The sequence below is a fragment of the Bombyx mori genome, chromosome 21, assembly GCF_030269925.1.
Source record: "Bombyx mori chromosome 21, ASM3026992v2".
NCBI classification, from domain to species: Eukaryota; Metazoa; Arthropoda; class Insecta; order Lepidoptera; family Bombycidae; genus Bombyx; species Bombyx mori.
In genome coordinates, this window is record NC_085127.1 from 4,424,764 (window position 1) to 4,444,874 (window position 20,111).

The 20,111-nt window shown below is 37.1% G+C and overlaps 2 protein-coding genes across 12 annotated transcripts in view; both read right to left on the bottom strand.

Moving 5' to 3' along the window:
* Positions 1-244: 244 nt before the first annotated feature.
* LOC101742846 (protein AF-9) overlaps positions 245-20,111 on the bottom strand; it is a 31,171-nt gene continuing 11,304 nt past the window's right edge. For 2 of the 11 annotated variants that reach the window (XM_038018431.2, XM_062674663.1), the window contains exons 2-3: positions 6,115-6,363; positions 245-5,592 (exon numbers count right to left, since the gene is read on the bottom strand). In XM_038018431.2, the coding sequence (XP_037874359.1) occupies positions 4,955-5,592; positions 6,115-6,349 (873 nt within the window). In that variant the 5' untranslated portion in view covers positions 6,350-6,363 and the 3' untranslated portion in view covers positions 245-4,954. Of the gene's footprint in view, positions 5,593-6,114; positions 6,364-8,626; positions 8,993-9,852; positions 10,341-17,990; positions 20,040-20,111 lie in introns of those variants that run through there. The other 9 variants (XM_062674665.1, XM_004929552.5, XM_004929553.5 and 6 more) reach the window with 8 other exon arrangements.
* On the bottom strand, positions 767-1,256 carry LOC101742697 (UPF0729 protein AAEL015238). Its single transcript, XM_004929550.5, has one exon. The coding sequence runs from the start codon at positions 1,108-1,110 to the stop codon at positions 871-873; it is 240 nt and encodes a 79-aa protein (XP_004929607.1). The 5' UTR covers positions 1,111-1,256; the 3' UTR covers positions 767-870.

Here is a 20,111-nt window from a genome sequence, read left to right on the forward strand (position 1 = left end):
GTTGAAAATATGTATTTCAATAGGTTTTTATTTCTCCAAATATATTTTAATAACAGCATGATGCTATCTTAAGTTTTCATACAGGTGTTACCAAATTTGTGTAGTGTACTCAGTGTCCTTAGTTTAAAACTACTAACAACATCAACCACATTGTTCTGTAGTACATTCCGTTAGGTGTTGAACATTAAGTAAACTATACAAATTTGTTTTTTTTTGTATTTGCCAATCAAATAAAATGTAAGACTCCATAATAAGTATTTTATTTACATCAAGGATGAATAATATAATTCAAATAAATATTTTTTAAATCCCGTGAGGGCAAATAACTATCCATTTGGAAAATATTTTGCTTTGTTTTCCTTTTATAACTTTAAGTATAATGAAATTTGCCATCACCCATGCTTTTGAATTCATATACTGCATTCTTATTTGTTTCTAAACAGTAATTGGCAATATAAGCGTATATGTAAAAATATACCCTTATATTATCCTAATAAAATAAAATAAAATTTCTAAAACCGCACCACATTGTTTATATCTGCCATAAGAGTCAAAAATACAGAAATGTTAACTGCTTGAGAATCAACAAACCTTCTCAAAGCTGCTGTCTCATAAGATTTGATCAATTGTAATGAAACTTCTTATTTAGTTATATTGAATTTTCTGAAATCCAACTATTATGAATACTGATTATATTAGTAAAAAGAAATCATTGAAATATGTAATAAAGCTATGCACTATAATTGAAAAATAAGGAATCGTGAACTGTAGCTTCAAAATGTTTATACCTTAAGCCATTATTTCCTAATTAGTTTTTGAACCATTAAATTACTACTCAAAACAAGTAGGCCTTGGAGTGTTGTTTTCTTTTTATTTCGTTTTTTGGTCTTCAGATTGATCAGCTTCGTTGCTTGTTGAATTTTCTGTATTCTTGTTTCGTGCAAAAACACAAACGCCTTCTTTACATTGAAATGGGAATTCGGTTTTCATTACGTTGCCGTCCTTGTCTTTTACAGCCCATGGATTCCAGAAGCGTAAAATATACGGCTGCACAAATCGATGCCATAAAAACAAAAGTAGTGGTATAATGAAACATGGAACACAAACCATATTTATTTATAATTATTTTTTCGGTTCTATTACATATGCACTTTTAGGAATGTTTTAATAATTCCCAATTTTGTATTTTTTACTATTTGGATTTGAAGAAATGTTTCAATCTAACAACGTAAATAAAACGTTTAACAATGGAAAGTGTGATTGACAAAGACGACAAATGACAGCTATTGTAGCAGTAGTTCTATTTTTCCAACTAGAAAAGCAAAGGTTGGTACCATACAGCCTAATCTTTTAATTTTTTTTCATATCAAAAAAAGGATAATATGGAATGAAATGAAACGAAGTTGATTGATTTGAAACATTAATCAGTTGACACGAAATGATATGGGATGTACAAGAATCTCAGTAAAATGGTGGTTATTTACTGAGGCTTTTTCAGTGGACTTTTTGGAAGATTCCGAGAAGCTACGTCCAGCAGCTTCGTTTCTTTTCTCACATTTCTGCACTTTTACAGATATTAAACGCTGTCCACTGAAACAGTCTAAATAACAACTATCGTACTGAGACTTTATTTCATACCATCTCATCGCGTTTCATTCGTACTGAGACTTTATTTCATACCATCTCATCGCGTTTCATTTAATTTAATGCCATTTGATTACATAAAGACACAAATTAATCAACTTCATTTCATTTCGCGTCACTTTTCATAAGCTTAACAATGTGTATGCATTTAATAATTGAAGATTGAGCTGGTAATGGTGTCGCGCTTGAATCTTTGAATTTGCATTTTAATGATATACGCACTGCTCTGCTAACGGTAAATCTGAACAACGCTGGAAATCACTTTAATGACATTTTTCTCTACTGTCTACCGAAAATAGCGTTATCTTAAAGACCCATTATGTGACTCGTTAATTTAAACCATTTACTGCGCCGAAATGATTTAGTAAAATAATAACTTCAAAAGGTCACAGTCAAACCTTATTTTATCTCGCTTCTCTTTTAGTATTATTGCCAACGTTTGAATAGTCCGTGACCACGGTTTTTGACTGGTGGTAGGACCTCTTGCGAGTCCGCGCGGGTGGGTACCACCACTCTGCCTATTTCTGCCGTGAAGCAGTAATGCGTTTCGGTTTGAAGGGTGGGGCAGCCGTTGTAACTATCTTGAGACCTTAGAACTTATTCTCAAGGAGGGTGGCGCATTCACGTTGTGATGTCTATGGGCTCCAGTAACCACTTAAAACCAGGTGGGCTGTAGCAAAAAAAAAAAAAAAAGATAAAAACCTGAAGTATTCGAAACGTTGAAAATGAAAATTTATATTACTTAGAAAGGGCAAAATGAAACAGTAAAGATAATATAGTTTACGATCGAAGAAAATATTGAAGATAGGATGCAGACAGCGCAGGACCGATCTTTGTGGCGAGGCTTGGGGGAAACCTATGTCCAGCAGTGGATGTCTGTGGGTTGATAGGATAGAATAGAAGTATTTTAAAAATTTAAGTCAATTTAACCTGCCCAATTGAACCCATGATAATTACCAGATGGAGAATCGCTGGGTCACGTTGGTTGCAGGTGGCAACGGACCGGCCGTGCTGGAGATCAGTTGGAAAGGCCTATCTTCAGCAGTGGACAGTGGACAGGATGAGATGATGATGATGATGATGATGTGAATAATAAATTTATTATTATCATGATACAAATTAATACTGAAAATCTAAAAGGTTGTGTGCAAAACAAAAAAAATAATTCTAACAAAATGTTAAAATTTATTTCAATAGTATTAACAACTAAAAATTATCCGATTACAACATTGCTCAAGTAAACTGCTCAATTAAATATATTTGCTATTATATTATTATTACTTTTGTTATTTTAACATCGCATCATGACGTTTTAATGACTGATGACGTTTTGATAAATTTGAATTTACTTACATTCTAATACCCTGTTCATTACAATAGCGGATCCCCCCAATGGGGGTGGGTCATGGGGGTCATGACCACCCCCTGAGCTGGTTCCAGGACTTAGGTGGACCACTAATTGAATATAATGATTTTATTTATATATTTTGGCACCATACAGATTTTATGTAACTACATACCTTCAATATTTAATTGATTTAATATAATATAATAACTTTGTATAATGGCAAACGCTTGGGAACGAACGCATCTAAATTTGACTATGTGACCCCCTCCTGGCGCCAAAGCTGGATCCGCCCTCGGTTCATTAAAATCGTGTATACACACTGTGCACTCGACGCATTCACAAACGCGATTGTTGTTTATTTGTACAAAGTATTAAATAATCATTAATTTAATTTAAATAAGAGTTTAAAATCGAACAATGATAAGTAATTTCATTTATAATTACTACTAGTCGCCCGACAAAAGGCATAGAAAAGCTTGAACATTTGACATTAATTCCTTAATCAGTCAGCTGATATCAAAGAAACGACACTATGCCTTATTCGTGATTTTATATTAAAGAACTTAAAGAAAAACAAGATAATTATCAAAATTTATCTTCAAGCGTCCGTATTGTTTTTCCAAATAGTTTGTACATTTGGAAGACGTTTTTTTGTAAATAGCATAACATAACAGGGTTGATTTACAATACAAAAAAGCACCACAGGGTTGAGCATACAATTTCTTAGCTATAGTTTATTGTTAATATAATCTAACCTATTTGACATTTTTCATTAATATATTATAATCCAACAACGAAGCAGGAACTAGAATATATTCATAAATTACACTTTTACAATCAGTCTGTGGAACAATCACGACGAAAACTTATTAAATCAATAATTTTGATTCTCTGAAAGATCATTATCGTATCGTAACCACTAAAAGCACCACATAACGTGAAATCACTAGCAAAGAAATAATCAACAAAATCACAAACTGACTAAGTATATCAGAACCAAACAGCTACATTAGATACATCAGAACCAAACTGACACAAGTCAAAATTCAACATCAGTTTCAAACCATATTAACTTATTTTAAATAAGTACCTGATTTGAAACAGTTTTCTGATTTAAAAAAAATACATTGTTAACAAATTTGACTTGTTGTACTCTGATTCTGGTATCGATTTAATAATAAACGAACGTTCACTCTTTGTGCTAAGTACTAAATACTAAAAACGAAGTAAACTATCAAATATTAATAAAAATAATTCATAGTAATATCACAAACCCTCACTTACTAATGATTTATTAATTTTTATTATTTTCCGTAAATCGATAGCTACTCATTTGATTTTTTATTGAACATCACCATCATAAATAGAACCCGCGAAAATTTATTAAAAAATATTAATTATACGTTTTAATGGGAAATTTCTTGCCGTTTTTTGCGAATAATCATTAACAATTTTGCCAATATGTAGTCGTTAAAATACGTAAAATAAGGCACGATGTTCCCATGTATTTGCTTTGCGATCTTTCGGCTAGAAAATATAGGTAGGTACTAATAAAAATAATTCGATAGAAATAGATGGATAATTATTAAATGAAATTATTTTACGTAATTTACAACACGAAATCATAACGTCGCACATTCAAATTCAAATTAGATTTTTATTTTTAATTGATGTGTTTTTCATATATCTAATTAAATATATTTATACGTATATGTTTACCTCTTCAAATACTTGAGATCCTCTTCACAGCACCAGTCATTCGTTGTCGCGAGACAAATTAAATAGACACATAAGTAACTAAAATGAAACCTTTTTTTCTTCTATATCTACAGTAAAAGTTTCTGAGAAATATAGATTTTCAATTAAACTAACTATAAAAATATATTAAAATCTTGATGCTTGTTCGCGGAAGAACTTTTAAAATGGCACCGACAAATTATAGGGTATACACAAAATTGGTCATTAACGCACTTCACCGCGTGAAGAAGTCCGATCGATTTCGGCCGCTTTGAGGGCCTCGCGGAGTCTGGCCGGCAACTCTGGCACAGCGTATATCGGATCCGAAGGCGGCGGCAGCTCTAGAGCGTTCGCCGACTTCTCGTAGCTCGTGTACGATATGTACAGGCGCGACACTTGTAGTATCTCGTCGTCGGTCATCTCGACGGCGCGCAGCTGCTTCCTGATCTCGGCCGTTGTCGATTCGCCGCACTTCGGGCACGACGATGCCGACGAGAAGCGTTTGCTGCGTTTCTTGGAGCCGTGCTTGCAGAGGACCGGCTCGACGAACTTGTTGGTGTTCATTTTGCGCGGTGGTTTGGTACCGGCGCCCGAGAGCAACTCTAGCAGGTGCTTGGCTCTGGCCCGCGCGATCAGCTCACCTCCGCCGCTCATTAGCGCGCGGCACAGCTGCTCCGAAGGCTTCTCGAAGTCGTAGTAGATGCAACGAGACTCGGAACTGCTCTTCGTGTTGTTCTCGATCTGAAGACTGTATTTAAGTTGTATCTTCTTTGGCCGACTGCTGTATTTCAGGTATATCTGAATCGGTATTTCGATCGAAGCGCAGCCGGACTCTTGGATCTCGTACGGAGGCTCCTGGAGCACTGGAAAAAAGAGTTCGTTTTTAAGCGAGATCCGAGTTCGAATAGAGTAAGACAAAAAAAAGTAACAGTGTGTATTGCCACTGAGATAATGTCATAGGTGTTGCGAGGTTGACTAGGGGTATCAATGTAAAGATAGTGACGATGAAAAAATAAAAATAACAATGAAAAAACATCGAATTACATAAAAACATGCACGTTCTACGAGTTAGACGGCATTGACGTCGATTCATGTAAGCATTTACATAAATAATGAACCCGTTCGTTTTGTCAATACATTGGCTCTGTACTAGACTCGATAAATACAACTAAGACAAGTATTTGTGTAGGTACATATTATACAAACGACTATGTATTTTCGCATTTAATGCTTTGAAAACTCTCACAGATCCATAGTAGACAAGCGATCAAGCACGCACTCATAATTCGTAAAAGTAATGAAATGTGGGGAAAAAAACACCCACAATCGACTGATCGATAATGATTATATTGATACACAAAAAAAACATGAATGGTTTTGCTTACAAAGTATATAAATGAGTCCTCGAACTTGTCCGGGGGTATGTGATAATGTTAAACATCCTTGCCTCTTTTTGGGTAAACAAAAGCCGAGGAGGGGTGAAGGCGGAAGACGATCTTGTGAACGAAAGCACTGATGTCGCGTCCATTGGCACCACGCACCCACACGCGCCAGTCCAACGCCAGCGCCCGGCCGAGGGCGGAGCGCCGCGGTTCGCACGCGTGCCCCACTTCTAGCCATATGCGCACACACATCTGAGAACATCATAATATATTAATAAACTAGCGAACCGCCCTCGCTTCGCTTCGGAAACATTTAATTTCATTATTGATAGCTGAGTCCCGCGATGTTACGCGCGGTTATTCTCGTACCGCGGGTGACGCCGTGGGGCGAATCTAGTCTTTAAGAACTAAGCCTAAGTTATTCCTTATATCATGAGCTACCTATCAGTGAAAGTCTCGTCAAAATCGGTTCAGCCGTTCCAGAGATTAGCCGGAACAAACAGACAGACAGACAAAGATTGTGAAAAATGTAATTTTGGTGTGTGTACCATATATATATTCATATGTATGTAGCAAAAAGCGGTTATTTCAATATTACAAACAGACACTCCAATTTTATTTATATGTATAGATTTTATTCTTACTTATCGCATAGAATTCGACGCGAGCTTACTTACACAAGTAGAAACTACGATAACCTATCTTATATAACATATTACTCAGATTAGACTGGACAAAATCGTATCTATCTATCTATACTCTATAACATATTATGTAGTTTAAAAAAAACACACGCTTAAATAGCAAATTGAACTAACAATTAATGTCATCTGTTATTTATCCCGTTAATACGGGTCAGGATATTAGAGCGAAATTAAAATTATTGTATTGTTATTAGTCCTTGATGCGTGTGCAAATAAATCTACAAGCTAATCAATCGTCTTAGTATCGGTGAAAATGACGTTCAAAGATTCCGTTATATACAAACAAAGATACATACCAAGCTAATAAAAGTATGTTAAATATATAAATGAAACCTGATCACTATGTAAAAATCAGTAATTGAATGAAAAACATCAATTTCTTTAAACAACTGGCGCGTTATCACTCGTACGTTGATTGTACTATATTATACTTCCGTATTAATGTAATGTATAAGCGATTCATTGTCAAGTTTCATCATAATCCCGCCAATAGTTTTTGCGTGAGGGGGTAACAAACATTCTCGATGAATGTAACAAATTTTCTTATTTACAACATCTAAGTAATACACTAATCTCTGTTTTAGAATGTCGATTTCTTTTATTTGTTCCAAAATATTAAAATTGAAACTAAAACGCACACTAATAAACTATTTGTATATTAATAAAATCAAATTAAAAACAAATAGGTTACTATTACTAGTAGGTATTTGAAAGAAATGCGCCCGTCCGGAACAATTCCCAATGCAGTACAGTATCGAGCCAATGTATCAAAAAACCAACATTTAGGATATTTTATAATTATCCATAAGGAGAATAGTTAGTTAGGAGAATAGTAGTTATAGTGGACAGTCCGGTGGTAGATTCTGCGAAGCACTGCTCTTGCTAGGGCCAGTGTTAGCAACACTTCCGGTTAGAGCCCCGTGAGCTCACCTACACGTCAAGGAGAAGCTGAAATAGCCTCTCAAGGCTATCAGCATAGGTAGGGAAAAAAAGTGGACAGGTCCAGGAGGAGAGCTAAAGGCCGCCCCGCCCGTACGTCAGGTGGGTAGACGAAATTGTAACAGTGGCTGGTAATTATTGGCTGAACATCGCCAGGGATAGAAAGAAGTGGTGTGCCTCGAAGGGGGGCCGTACAGAAATAATGTAAATAATAATCAACAATAAATTAATATTAGAAACTAACCTTTTAATCCATAAATGTATACTCAAATTGTTTGTAATTAAGTGTTAATTATTTTTGTATGGAATAAAGAAAGCTTTATTATTATATTATATTTTTTTTATAACGAGAATTGTTGTTTGTTCCACATTCATCTTATGAGTCACATTTCAAAACATTTCTCAGTGCTACAGGAAAACTAAAGGTATCCATTTTGATTGTAGTTAATCATAATTTGCTTTAAGTAATTACTGGCGTATGTATTCGATAAGAAGCCCCTATTTTATGGGTGATAATGATGATTTATAGGGTATTATCTCAACGTGTTTCTGATTAGCCGCTGTGATCATTATTTTAATGAACGCATTATGTTTGGCCAATACAAATAATAATCCGTAATGAAATGATAAAATATATAAGTATGACTTAAATTCAGACAAAACGCAGAAATCGTGACCTTCGAACGTTTTTCTATTGAAATACAAAATGAATGTAAATGACATATGAACATTATTTCTGTTGCTTAGCCAGTTTCAAAATACTCTAAAAAACGAAGGTATTAAGCGAAACGTGGTCCACGAAATCTACAATTAATCTTTAAAAAAAAAAAAACGCTACGTAAATTAATATCAGATTAAAAAATGCGATTAACTTGAGTAAATCGTGATACTCAGCTGAGCAAAACGACCGTGCGTGACGACCTTGGCCGTGAACGTTGAACGAAATCAAAAATTCGCTTTTGGTTTCTTGTATATGTTTTTGTACGTAATTTTTTATGGCTACAAAACCTGACCAGTCAACTGTCTACTTGGATGTCAAAATTAAAAAGAAACACGTTTCACAGATTTCGCCCTAGCGACTCCGGCGTGGCGCCTCCTTTGCCTCAAAAAGAAAATGACAAAGCAAAGTACTTATATTAGATCTCTCTGGGAATATGCTTACATAATATCAAATGAGCTACAATGAAAAAAATCTGTACTTTTAAAACGTAATAAGACTATATGTAGGTAAAAAAAGGTATAAAGCCCTATATGATCAGCGACTTAGACTTGACCAGACCTAAACAACGTAGATAGAGCGGTAATTTTATTGAGACATAAGAGATACTAGGATCTCATTCTGGTACCATACCAGAACTGGAAAAGCGTTTTATATTTAATAACCACAATCATTCCCTCAAAAGACCATCTCTTAAAAATATTTTGTCCTTGCGATTTAAGGTTCGTGTAAGATTAAGAAATTAATGTTTGTGTGCTTGGATTTTCACATGGCGCTATTGGCAATTCAGTGAAGGTTTTTGTCAGTTATATCATCAACTTACTTTGTAGGAACTTATAATAAATTAAATTTGTTGTAAAAAAAATATTAAATACACTACAAGTACTTAGTAGAGAATACTCTATACCTACGCTATACCGTTTTTTGCGCTCATGGGTCATGTAAATTCGCTTGATTTGTTTTTGGAAAATATCAAGTTTTCTAATCTACCCATCTAATTGTATTGCAGCTGATTTAAGCTGTGCTGTCCAACATATCAGGAAACACAAATAAACTTTCCATGGCATCAACCCGATCTCGTTTGAAATAAGGAATAAATAAAAAGTTCCCCATAAACAATTACTTTCATGCATCATTAAACAGTCGCTGTTGTTGTATTGAGATGTTGTTATTTGCACAATGGAGAATATTTGTGGAGTATATCAAAGGAGGATAGGGGGAGCACAAGCAGTTTCACAAATGTGCGTATTTCATTTAGCATTTCACGACTGACATTGAAGCATGGCCGGATTTCGCTAGTAGGTGATAAAATAGCATTCGATTCACAGTTCCCTGTAGTTAAGTGAATTTCACTGCTAAGTATCCGATATATTTACTCACCTTCATCGTAGAAAATACCAGCGTATTCATTGTTGTTTAAATACAATTATTTTGGTTATGAAATCACTTTTCGCAGCAGTAACTGATTTAAAAATGTAATAGAAGTTTACAGGAACAATTTTATTGGAATCTTCACGAGCAATTGTATAATATGTTTTTTTCTTATACGTGGCGTTAAAGCAGAATTTCTTTTACTAATTCCACATCCGACCTCTAGGACGTCGAGTCGTTGCACTGAATTTAATCGAGTGCCCGATTATATTCACGGAGATCGTCCATTACTGCGATTACTGTCAGACGATACTGTGAATCGGGACGACAAATCATCTTCCCTTGAATATTTAGGGATCCGTAATAAACTCATAAAAACGTAACGAACAATCACTGTTTACCTCAAAACTATACTATTATGTATTTAGAGGAATTGTTAAATTTAATTGGATGCAAAATTGAGATGACGGAACACAGTATCTGGCCACTACTGCATTAAATACTTTTTTTTCAGTTTTTTTTTTCTAATACTAATTAAATGGCACTAAACTCCAAAAAGCATCGGAACCTCTATACTGTCGCGCTATAATACGTACTTGCTGTATGTTTTTTTAACAGGGTGACTGACCGAGGAGACTCTCACATCGACCTCATATATTTTCTCGGAACACCACTTAGATGCTAAAATGTATTGTTCAGGAAATAAAGTTCACAGATAAGATTTTTGTTTTATTTATTAACTTTGAACAAAGAAAAAGCGGGAGTTTTTATTTTGTATGCTCTTATCTATAAAACTATTGAATCGCGGCTACGCTTCAGATATTGGCGCACCTCCTTATGTGTCAGCGTCATAGCGCGACTAGTCAATATAGCGATGAGCCTAGCATTAACTCTTCGCATTCAGGTGACTAACATAACTAAGTATTCCAAAGTAACAAACCCTGAGGCATTCTTCACAAAGCGATTTTTGATTAGAGAGAGATAGGCTAGAAGAAATAGAAGAACTAAGATGTAATGAAAATAGATTATCAAGTTACGAAGGTTCTGGAACAACAGATGAAACTTGACGTAATTAGGTCAAGGATCTAATGCCCCATCTGGTTTATTTTTTCTTACCTAATCTTTGACAGCCTAAGAGGCTACTTCAACTTCACGGATCGGTAGGTGATCATGTGACGTTGAGGGAGCTATGATTTGATTGATTGATTATTTGATTTCATTTGATTTTTGTATAAAAATGAAAGCTACACAAAGGTACTACTGCTTATTTCAAAATGAAATCACTTCCAGCAGACTCCAAAGAAGAGAACAAAGTCGAGATTTTAACGTGTAATTAAACCCTCCTCCCCAATAAAAACCTTTTGGCATAGGATGGTAGCCAGAACAAATCCCTTAATTTCCTTTTTCCGACACGACATTCAGTAATGAAGGAAGCTACGAAGAAGAAGAAGAAGAATGGTTCCGATACCCTGGGTGTAATTTAGATGTTTACTTTTAACCGCGGCTTCTCTCGCGCAGCAACGTATAAACTGTAGAAAAAACATATCTCTCGGCGGTAGTACTTGTTTTTCGGCATAAAATATACCCTGCACCCTGATCTGCACCTCTGACAATGTCATCATCATCATGCTTTCCTATTACACTCTGCTGGGGTGTAGGGCTCGAATCAAATTTTTCCATTTGTATCGGTCTTGGGCAGTCTGTTCTAGCTCCTCCCACGTCATTCCCAAGACCCCTAGCTCCTGCTCCACCGAGCGACGCCAAGTTGTTCTGGGGCGGCCTCTCTTCCTTTTACCAGACACTTGTGACAATGTGCATGAAATATTTCATTATAAGGTAAGTACGAAGGGAAGTAGTTAAGAGGTGAAAACTTAACAAAAAAACGAACTCACTTTCACCTTTATGATATAATATTAGTGTGTTTAAGTTGAGTCTCGCGCTACTTCTTGTTTGTTTTCGTTTTTTTTAGCAAATATATTACATCGAATACAAGCCAGTGTTTTTAAAATGTTTTCCTAAAAACCTGGCGGAAATAATGATTTTTTTGAGTTTTGAATTTAATTTAACACACACCCATAAGTTTTATTTTAAGCAAATATTTTCGTTTATATTGAAAAAGGATGATTTTAAATTAGTTTTATTGTTTTATCTCTGTAGTTTTTAAAACGTCCAACAAGCTCTTTAGTGTTCCTTTCGTTCAATGAGGTGCCCAATATTACTTTAATTTTAATCATTTTACCTGTGCCCAGGGAAAATAGATGAGTCCTAAAAGAAGTTAAGGAGAGTGCTCCTGTCATAAGCAAACATCGGGACCTCAATGCGGGCGAAGAGACTGCCCTGCGTACCTACGTCCTAGGCGCGGACACCTAGTATGAGGTTCGACACCCTAGCAGAAATAAAAAGAAAAAAAGGCTAAGGTACTTAGGCTCTTAGTATACATACTCTTAGTATATTAAATCCTATAGATGAAAAAAATAATCTATAAACGCAATCGATTAAAACAACAATTCCTATAATGGGTTCAGCTAAACGAGCAATTTTCGTACAGAACGATCTCGATCTTATTTGTAACACGCTTCCTGTCTTTTTGAAGTCTGAACCCAAAAGGGACGTAGTTAGAGACCTTTTTATATTAAAAAGTTTCGTTTACCGTGCCACTGAACTTCGTGTCTGACACGTGATGAGATTAGAAATGCGTATTTAGTTTCTCCGGAGATTGTACAAACTCAATGCCATTTGGAACACTCCCGTGCATACTTAGCGTATTTCTTACTTAGTCGCATGAATTAAAACACTATACTACCACGGATATTGATTGCTCCAACAAAATAAGACAATGTAGGTACTCTAAAAAAAAACAATGAGCATATGATCAATGTAGGCGAAGTCTTAAAAAAATGCATTATAGCTCCGAAATTAATGGCCAGATCTTGATAAAATTATTAGTAAAAAAAAATCTTTAAGAAGAAGAATTAATGGTAGGCATTTTGTCATTACGGATCCTCCCGATCCTTTAACGGTGCTTTTAGGTACCACAAGCAACGGTCACCGTCCTCGTCGAACCCGTCGCTAGCGACGAAGGGCTCGACGAGCGAACTAACCCACAAACACAGCTCACTGAGTTTCTCGCCGGATCTTCTCAGTGGGTCGCGTTTCCGATCCGGTGATAGATTCTGCGAAGCACTGCTCTTGCTAGGGCCAGTGTTAGCAACATTCCGGTTTGAGCCCCGTGAGCTCACCCACAGGTAAGGGCGAGGACAATGGTTCCGAAAATGGCGCATAGACATCAACCCAGCGAAAAGTACTGCGGTGCTATTTCAGAGGGGAAGCTCCACACGGATTTCCTCCCGTATTAGGAGGAGGAATCTCACACCCCCGATTACTCTCTTTAGTCAATCCATACCCTGGGCCAGGAAGGTCAAGTACCTGGGCGTTACCCTGGATGCATCGATGACATTCCGCCCGCATATAAAATCAGTCCGTGACCGTGCCGCGTTTATTCTCGGTAGACTCTACCCCATGATCTGTAAGCGGATTAAAATGTCCCTTCGGAACAAGGTGACACTTTACAAAACTTGCATAAGGCCCGTCATGACTTATGCGAGTGTGGTGTTCGCCCACGCGGCCCGCACACACATAGACACCCTTCAATCTCTACAATCCCGCTTTTGCAGGTTAGCCGTCGGAGCTCCGTGGTTCGTGAGGAACGTTGACCTACACGACGACCTGGGCCTCGAATCTATACAGAAATACATGAAGTCAGCGTCGGAACGGTACTTCGATAAGGCTATGCGTCATGATAATCGCCTTATCGTAGCCGCCGCTGACTACTCCCCGAATCCTGATCATGCAGGAGCCAGTCACCGTCGACGCCCTAGACACGTCCTTACGGATCCATCAGATCCAATAACCTTTGCATTAGACGCCTTCAGCTCTAACACTAGAAGCAGGCTTAGGGATCCCGGTAACCGTACTCGTCGAACTCGACAAAGAGTTCGCCGTGCAACCTAACCCATGAATCAGCTCGCTGAGTTTCTCGCCGGATCTTCTCAGCGGGTCGCGATTCCGATCCGGTAGTAGATTCATTCGCGAAGCAGCTACTCTTGAGTTGTTAGGTCTCCTTCGGAGGCGCTCGGGTAGCTGTTAGCAAATCCCACCCCTCCTGGCTGAGCCTTTGCTCGCCCATCTGTCCTGGTGAAACTGGAAAGGCCTCCGGGCCACCAGTAATCCTTCAATCATAAAAAAAAAAAAAAGGTTAGGGGGAAGCTGAAAAAAAAAAGGAAGGAAGGCCGTGTGCTCGTCAGACTACATAGGCAATAAAAAAAACCGTTTTCTTCTGACAAGGACTTGGCTATGTCTGACATTGATGTGTATGAGCGACATTGATTACTTACCATCAAGTGGCCTGTATGCCGGGCTTTCTTCAAGGTTTTAGACGGTTCAATCACGGCATGACGCGTCAGCAGTTCGCATAGCGTAGGTGGAAGTTAGGCGATTTCCTTTTCACCCACAACAAAGGTGCAACCGATATCGCGGGAAATCTATCTAGTAAGATATATTACTACTATTACTGGTTACTATTATTACTGATGGTAGGACCTCTTGTGAGTCCGCATGGGTAGGTACCACCACCCTACCTATTTCTGCCGTGAAGCAGTAATGGGTTTCAGTTTGAAGGGTGGGGTTACGTCGTAGATGTCAACGGCTCGAGTGACCACTTAAGACCAGGTGGGCTGTGAGCTCGTCCACTAAAGTCCAATAAAGAAAAAAAACTTTAAATTAACACTTTATTAGAAATGTTATAATCACTTTTTTTTATTGCTCAAGTCGAACCGGATGACGGTCCATCTGGTATTGTTACCACCACGTGTACGCATGTTGTAAATTTTACGTCCCAAGCGTCGAAGGTCGTAGTGTCCACTATATTGCATACTGGTTGTCACCTTTCAAACCGGAAAATCTGACGGACCTGTAGAGTCGCATCACTCGATGCGACTACAACATTTTCCTACCTTTATTCCTATATTTATTTCTCTATCCTATCCTTATTCCTATCTTTATTTTCCTACCTTTATTACGCCCGGACGCTTCATTAAATATATTAGACCGAATCTATATACCTACATTAACGTATTGTCGTCACGCGTCTACTGAACGCAACGCACGTGCAAGCACAAATTTCAATGTCACAATAATTGAGAAACTATAAAAGCAATGTCAGAAAGACGCCCAATAAATATATATACAGGGTGTCCCAAAAAGAATGGATAGTCTTGAAACACCTCATAGTATAACTACTGGGGCCACAAAAAAAATATTTAAAAAAATCTCAGGTAGTAGTACCCAAATTACGTATTTAAAAAAAAAGTTGACATTTTCAATACTGCTGTGCGTTTCTGGAATACATATACAACAGCTACAAATAAATGAAATCCATAGGCTTTTTGGTGTTATAATATTCTACATGGACTAAGGAATGTGCAGGAAATCATATTATGAGTAACTAGCGTATTTTTTTATATTGAAATTTGGTATTTTTCTATAAACCTAAGAAGTATCTTGCTTTATTTTTTATTTTCAGTCCCCAATAGCTCTACTATGAGGTGTTTCAGGAGTATCTATTCTTTCTGGGACACCCTGTATGTGGTATTGTTTCATCAATTTGATTGTTTGTTTTTTATAAAAAATAATACGCTTCCGTCAGAAGTAGACCGTGAAAAATATTATAATTAATACTAATTTTACGTTTTTGGCAGTTAACGAAAACTGTAAAGTATTCGCTACATCGGAAAATAATATAATGTCAATAAAAAACGCGAGATTAAATCGTAAAAGTGGTTTTAAATTATGTTTACGCTTCGCGAACACCGAAGGAGATTAAGGTAGTTTTCCAATTACAGCACAAGAGCGCATTATGCGGCATAATGCTCAACGTTGAATGTTCCAACTACAGCAACGCTTCGCACAATCGAGCACTCTCAAAAGTACTGCTCTCGCGTGATACTCGCAATCGATACCAACTCGGTAGGCAGCGGCTTGGCTCTGCCCCTGGCATTGCTGAAGTCCATGGGCGACGGTAACCACTCATCATCAGGTGGGCCGTATGCTCGTCTGCCTACAAAGGCAATAAAAAAAAAACTCAGTAACAGAAAATTGACAAGTGTTTTTTCTTTAAGTTGTCATTGATCGAATTTTTGTTTATGTTATCGTTAGTAATATTATTTAATGTTGAAAAAAATTGTAAGGCTTTCGTTTCGTCGTAGTTTCTTAGAAATAATCAATGTTAATTAAAACTGTGCTAACTTAGCGCACTCTGCTGATGCATTTGAAAACTAATTCACGTTCCAATTAAGCTCCAGCATAATTCGGCATTGTGCGCCACTGAGTCGCATTATGCTCTGTAATTGGAAAACTACCTCTAGAATACGTAAATTAGCTTCTGAACTATTGAGAATATCACAAGTTATTTTTTAAACGTTGTTGCGAAGTGCTGTGCATTCTAACACGTGGGAAGTAAATGAACTAACCTCATTGTGAACATATTACTTTATTGTTTTTCAGGTACATATGAGTATACGAAAAATCTACCGAAAGCACTCTAATTTTTTTAAGCAATATGAATCTTAATTATTGTAAAAACTGGTTAATTATTTTTGTAATTTCGAAGACTATTTTTCTTCTGCTATAAACATTGCCGATTCTTAAATTGAGCATTCGAAAATAAAAATAAAAATATGTCATAAAAATCCTCCGATACACACGGATAATATGCTAATAAGTTGCCCGTAAGCTACAATACGACAATTTTAAAACTTCAAAATCATAAACCGATCAGAGCGGGAAGCGAAATAGTATAACCAGTTATAAAACTCGCTGGATATTCTTTGCTAGTTCTCGGAATTATACCGTCTTGGCAATAATAATAGCGATAGTAGGCCGGTGAGTACTGATTTACTACAACACTACTGTGCTACTACCTATCTTTTTATTGCTTAGATGGGTGGACGAGCTCACAGTCCACCTGGTTTAAAGTGGTTACTGGAGCCCATGGACATCTACAACGTAAATGCGCCACCCACCTTGAGATATAAGTTCTAAGATCTCAGTATAGTTACAACGGCTGCCCCACCCTTCAAACCGAAACGCATTACTGCTTCACGGCAGAAATAGGCAGGGTGGTGGTACCTACCCGCGCGGACTCACAGGAGGTCCTACCACCAGTAAAAATATATTTAAATATCTAATATATTTACTACCACTATGTCCGATCTAGTGACATACGACATACAGTGAAACACCGACAATATAATTAATTTATCCAGTTAACAATTTACTTTTCTTTGTAGTTTATTTTACTTTTTACTGTTTTTATTGCGTAGATGGATGAACGAACTCACCCCTCACCTGGTGTTAAGTTGTTACCACGATAGGCATGACAATGTAAATGCCACGATCCACCTTGAGACATGCGACAGAACTCTGAATGCACTCTAGAACATCTGTCACTCCCATTAAATTGGGATGCTTGACTGCTTAACAGATTACTGTTGGTAGGACCTCTTGTGAGTCCGCACGGGTAGGTATCACCGCCCCGCATATTTCTGCCGTGAAGCAGTAATGCGTTTCGGTTTGAAGGGTGGGGCAGCCGTTGTGACTATACTGAGACCTTAGAACTATATCTCAAGGAGTGTAGCGCATTTACGTTGTAGATGTCTATGGGCTCCAGTAACCACTTAACATCAGGTGGGCTGTGAGCTCGTCCACACATCTACGCAATAAAAAATAAAAAAAAATGTAGAATGCAAGTACTTCCGCGTGCGAGGTTACAACACCAATAAATGAAGTTTGAAGTTGTTGCGGCTTAAAGGATAAGACGCCCGGTGCAATCGAATCGGCTGTGTCGGTGTTCGAATCCCGCGGGCAGGTAGCAATATCTTCTTCTTCTTCTTCTATATATATAAAAATGAATTGCTGTTCGTTAGTCTCGCTAAGACTCGAGAACGGCCGGACCGATTTGGCTAATTTTGGTCTTGAATTATTTGTGGAAGTCCAGAGACGGTATAAAAGGTAAATAAATATGAAAATGCTCGGAATTAAATAAAAATAACAATTTTGTTTTTCCTTTGATGTGTCCACCGTCGGACGGATTCTTTTTGTTTGTTTTAAGTTTATTTTATACAAAAGTTTAGGTATTTTATTTATCGATTGAGACACTACGAAGTCTGCCGGGTCAGCTAGTTTCTAATAAAATACGTACTTAATATACGTTCACGACTGACTTTCACAGTGGAAGAATAACATCGTGTACCAAAATGAAACATGCACTTTTTTATTTGAGTATTGTTGCTGGTTAAGCGTCTTGTGAGCCTCCACGGGTAGGTATGACCACCTTGTCTCTTTTTGCTGTGAAGCATTAATGCTTTTCGGTTTGAAGGGTGGAGCAGCCGTGTGTACTGTAAAACTGAGACTTTCAAATTATGTTTCAAGGTGGGTGGCGACATTACGCTGTTGATGTTTATAGGCTCCGGTAACCACTTAATACCAGGTGGGCCGTGAGCTCGTCCAACCATCTAAGCAATGCTGCTGGTATTCCTACTGCTATTCCACATCGACACCACACAACCAGCATTTTTTTTTGCGTCAAGAATTGCGTTCACTATAATACTGACTATTATCGGGAACAACTTTCAGTACACCCGATGTGATGATATAAGGCACGACGTTAGTTTGACTACACTTTCGGCACTTACATTTTCATGTTCGTATGCTGTTTTCTTTAGGCCCGTAACAAAAACAAAAAGTGCGTGCGTACAAAGTACACATGTCAGAAGTGAAACTTTTTTGGCGAACTAATTTATAAGTCTTGCTTAAATTTATACAAATCTAAAACTTTAGATCTCCGAGACTTGAGGAAGGGAAAAAGGAAGATATGTTCCCGCCAAAAGTCTGTCAAATGTCAATCTCAAACCTCAGTGTTGACAGTCACATTATGTTTAGATTTCTAAATGGTAAATGACTAATATTTTGCCAATTGAATTGACTAATTTAATTTCATGCTATTTGATTAATGTTCCAAATTCTTTTCATTTCATTTCAATTCCTATTATCATTTTTCACAAAAAAATTATAAAATATTAGGCTGTATGGTATGATGATACATTTGCCTTCCAGTTGGAAAAATACAACAACTACTACTACTGAGAAAAAAAAAAGGGCGGGAACGTCAAACTAAATAGGCGCTTTTTTCAAGTTAATTTTAATTTATTTGGTTTTAGCCCTTTTTTACGACATTGTTTCCTAATTTTTCACTGTGTTTGAGTTTAAAATTATATTTCATAAGTGTGTTCCGTAATAATGGACGATGACGACGGGGGTGAGGGCTTCAGCTCCGCCCCTGTGTCCGCTCCCATAATAATGGGAAAAAGAAGAATGAAGTCATCTGAATACGACGAAAGCCGCAAAATAAAAATGACTTTCATTAAAAATAAGCGCGGTCTTTTTAAAGACCACCATGCTCTTTACGAAGACCTTACAAAAAAAGAATACCCAGTGCTTCTTCAATCAAGCATCTCACAACCAAATAACAGAGTCCCAATGGACCTGTTAAAAATAAACAAAGCATTAAAAAATATTCAAGGGGTCCAGTATGTCAAAGCTGCTGGTACCTTTTTTGCTAAAATTTACTTTGGCTGTGCTCGGGATGCCAACGCTTTTTTATTAAATGTAAGTTTTATGGAGTTAAACAATTGGACAGCAAAAATACCTTACGATAGCATTGAGAGTCAAGGAATTATTCGAGCTCCTGTGGAATTGAACGAAGAATCTCTTAGTAAATTTAAAAGCTTCATGCACAATACTCGGAGTAAAAAGATTTTTCAAAAAACAAGAGAATGGAAGTGACAAGCCACTGCAAACTGTGCTGGTTACATTTTTGGCGTCTAGCCATCCTGATCACGTCACATACGAGCATATTTGGATGCCTGTTTCGGATTATATTAGACCTGTGTTACAGTGCTTCAAATGCTACAAATTCGGACATGGAAGTGGTGCCTGTAAAGCCACTCAAGTTTGCTCTATTTGTTCAGGCTATCATTTTTATAAGGAGTGCAGCACTCCCAACATCTTCAAGTGCTCCAACTGCAGTGGGCCACATTCTGCAGTTTCTTACTCTTGCTCAGTAAAGGCAGCCAAGGTTGCTGAAGTAAAAAATAAGATCATCGGCAAGCAAACATCATATGCAGCCATACTAAAGACTCCTGTTATTAAGA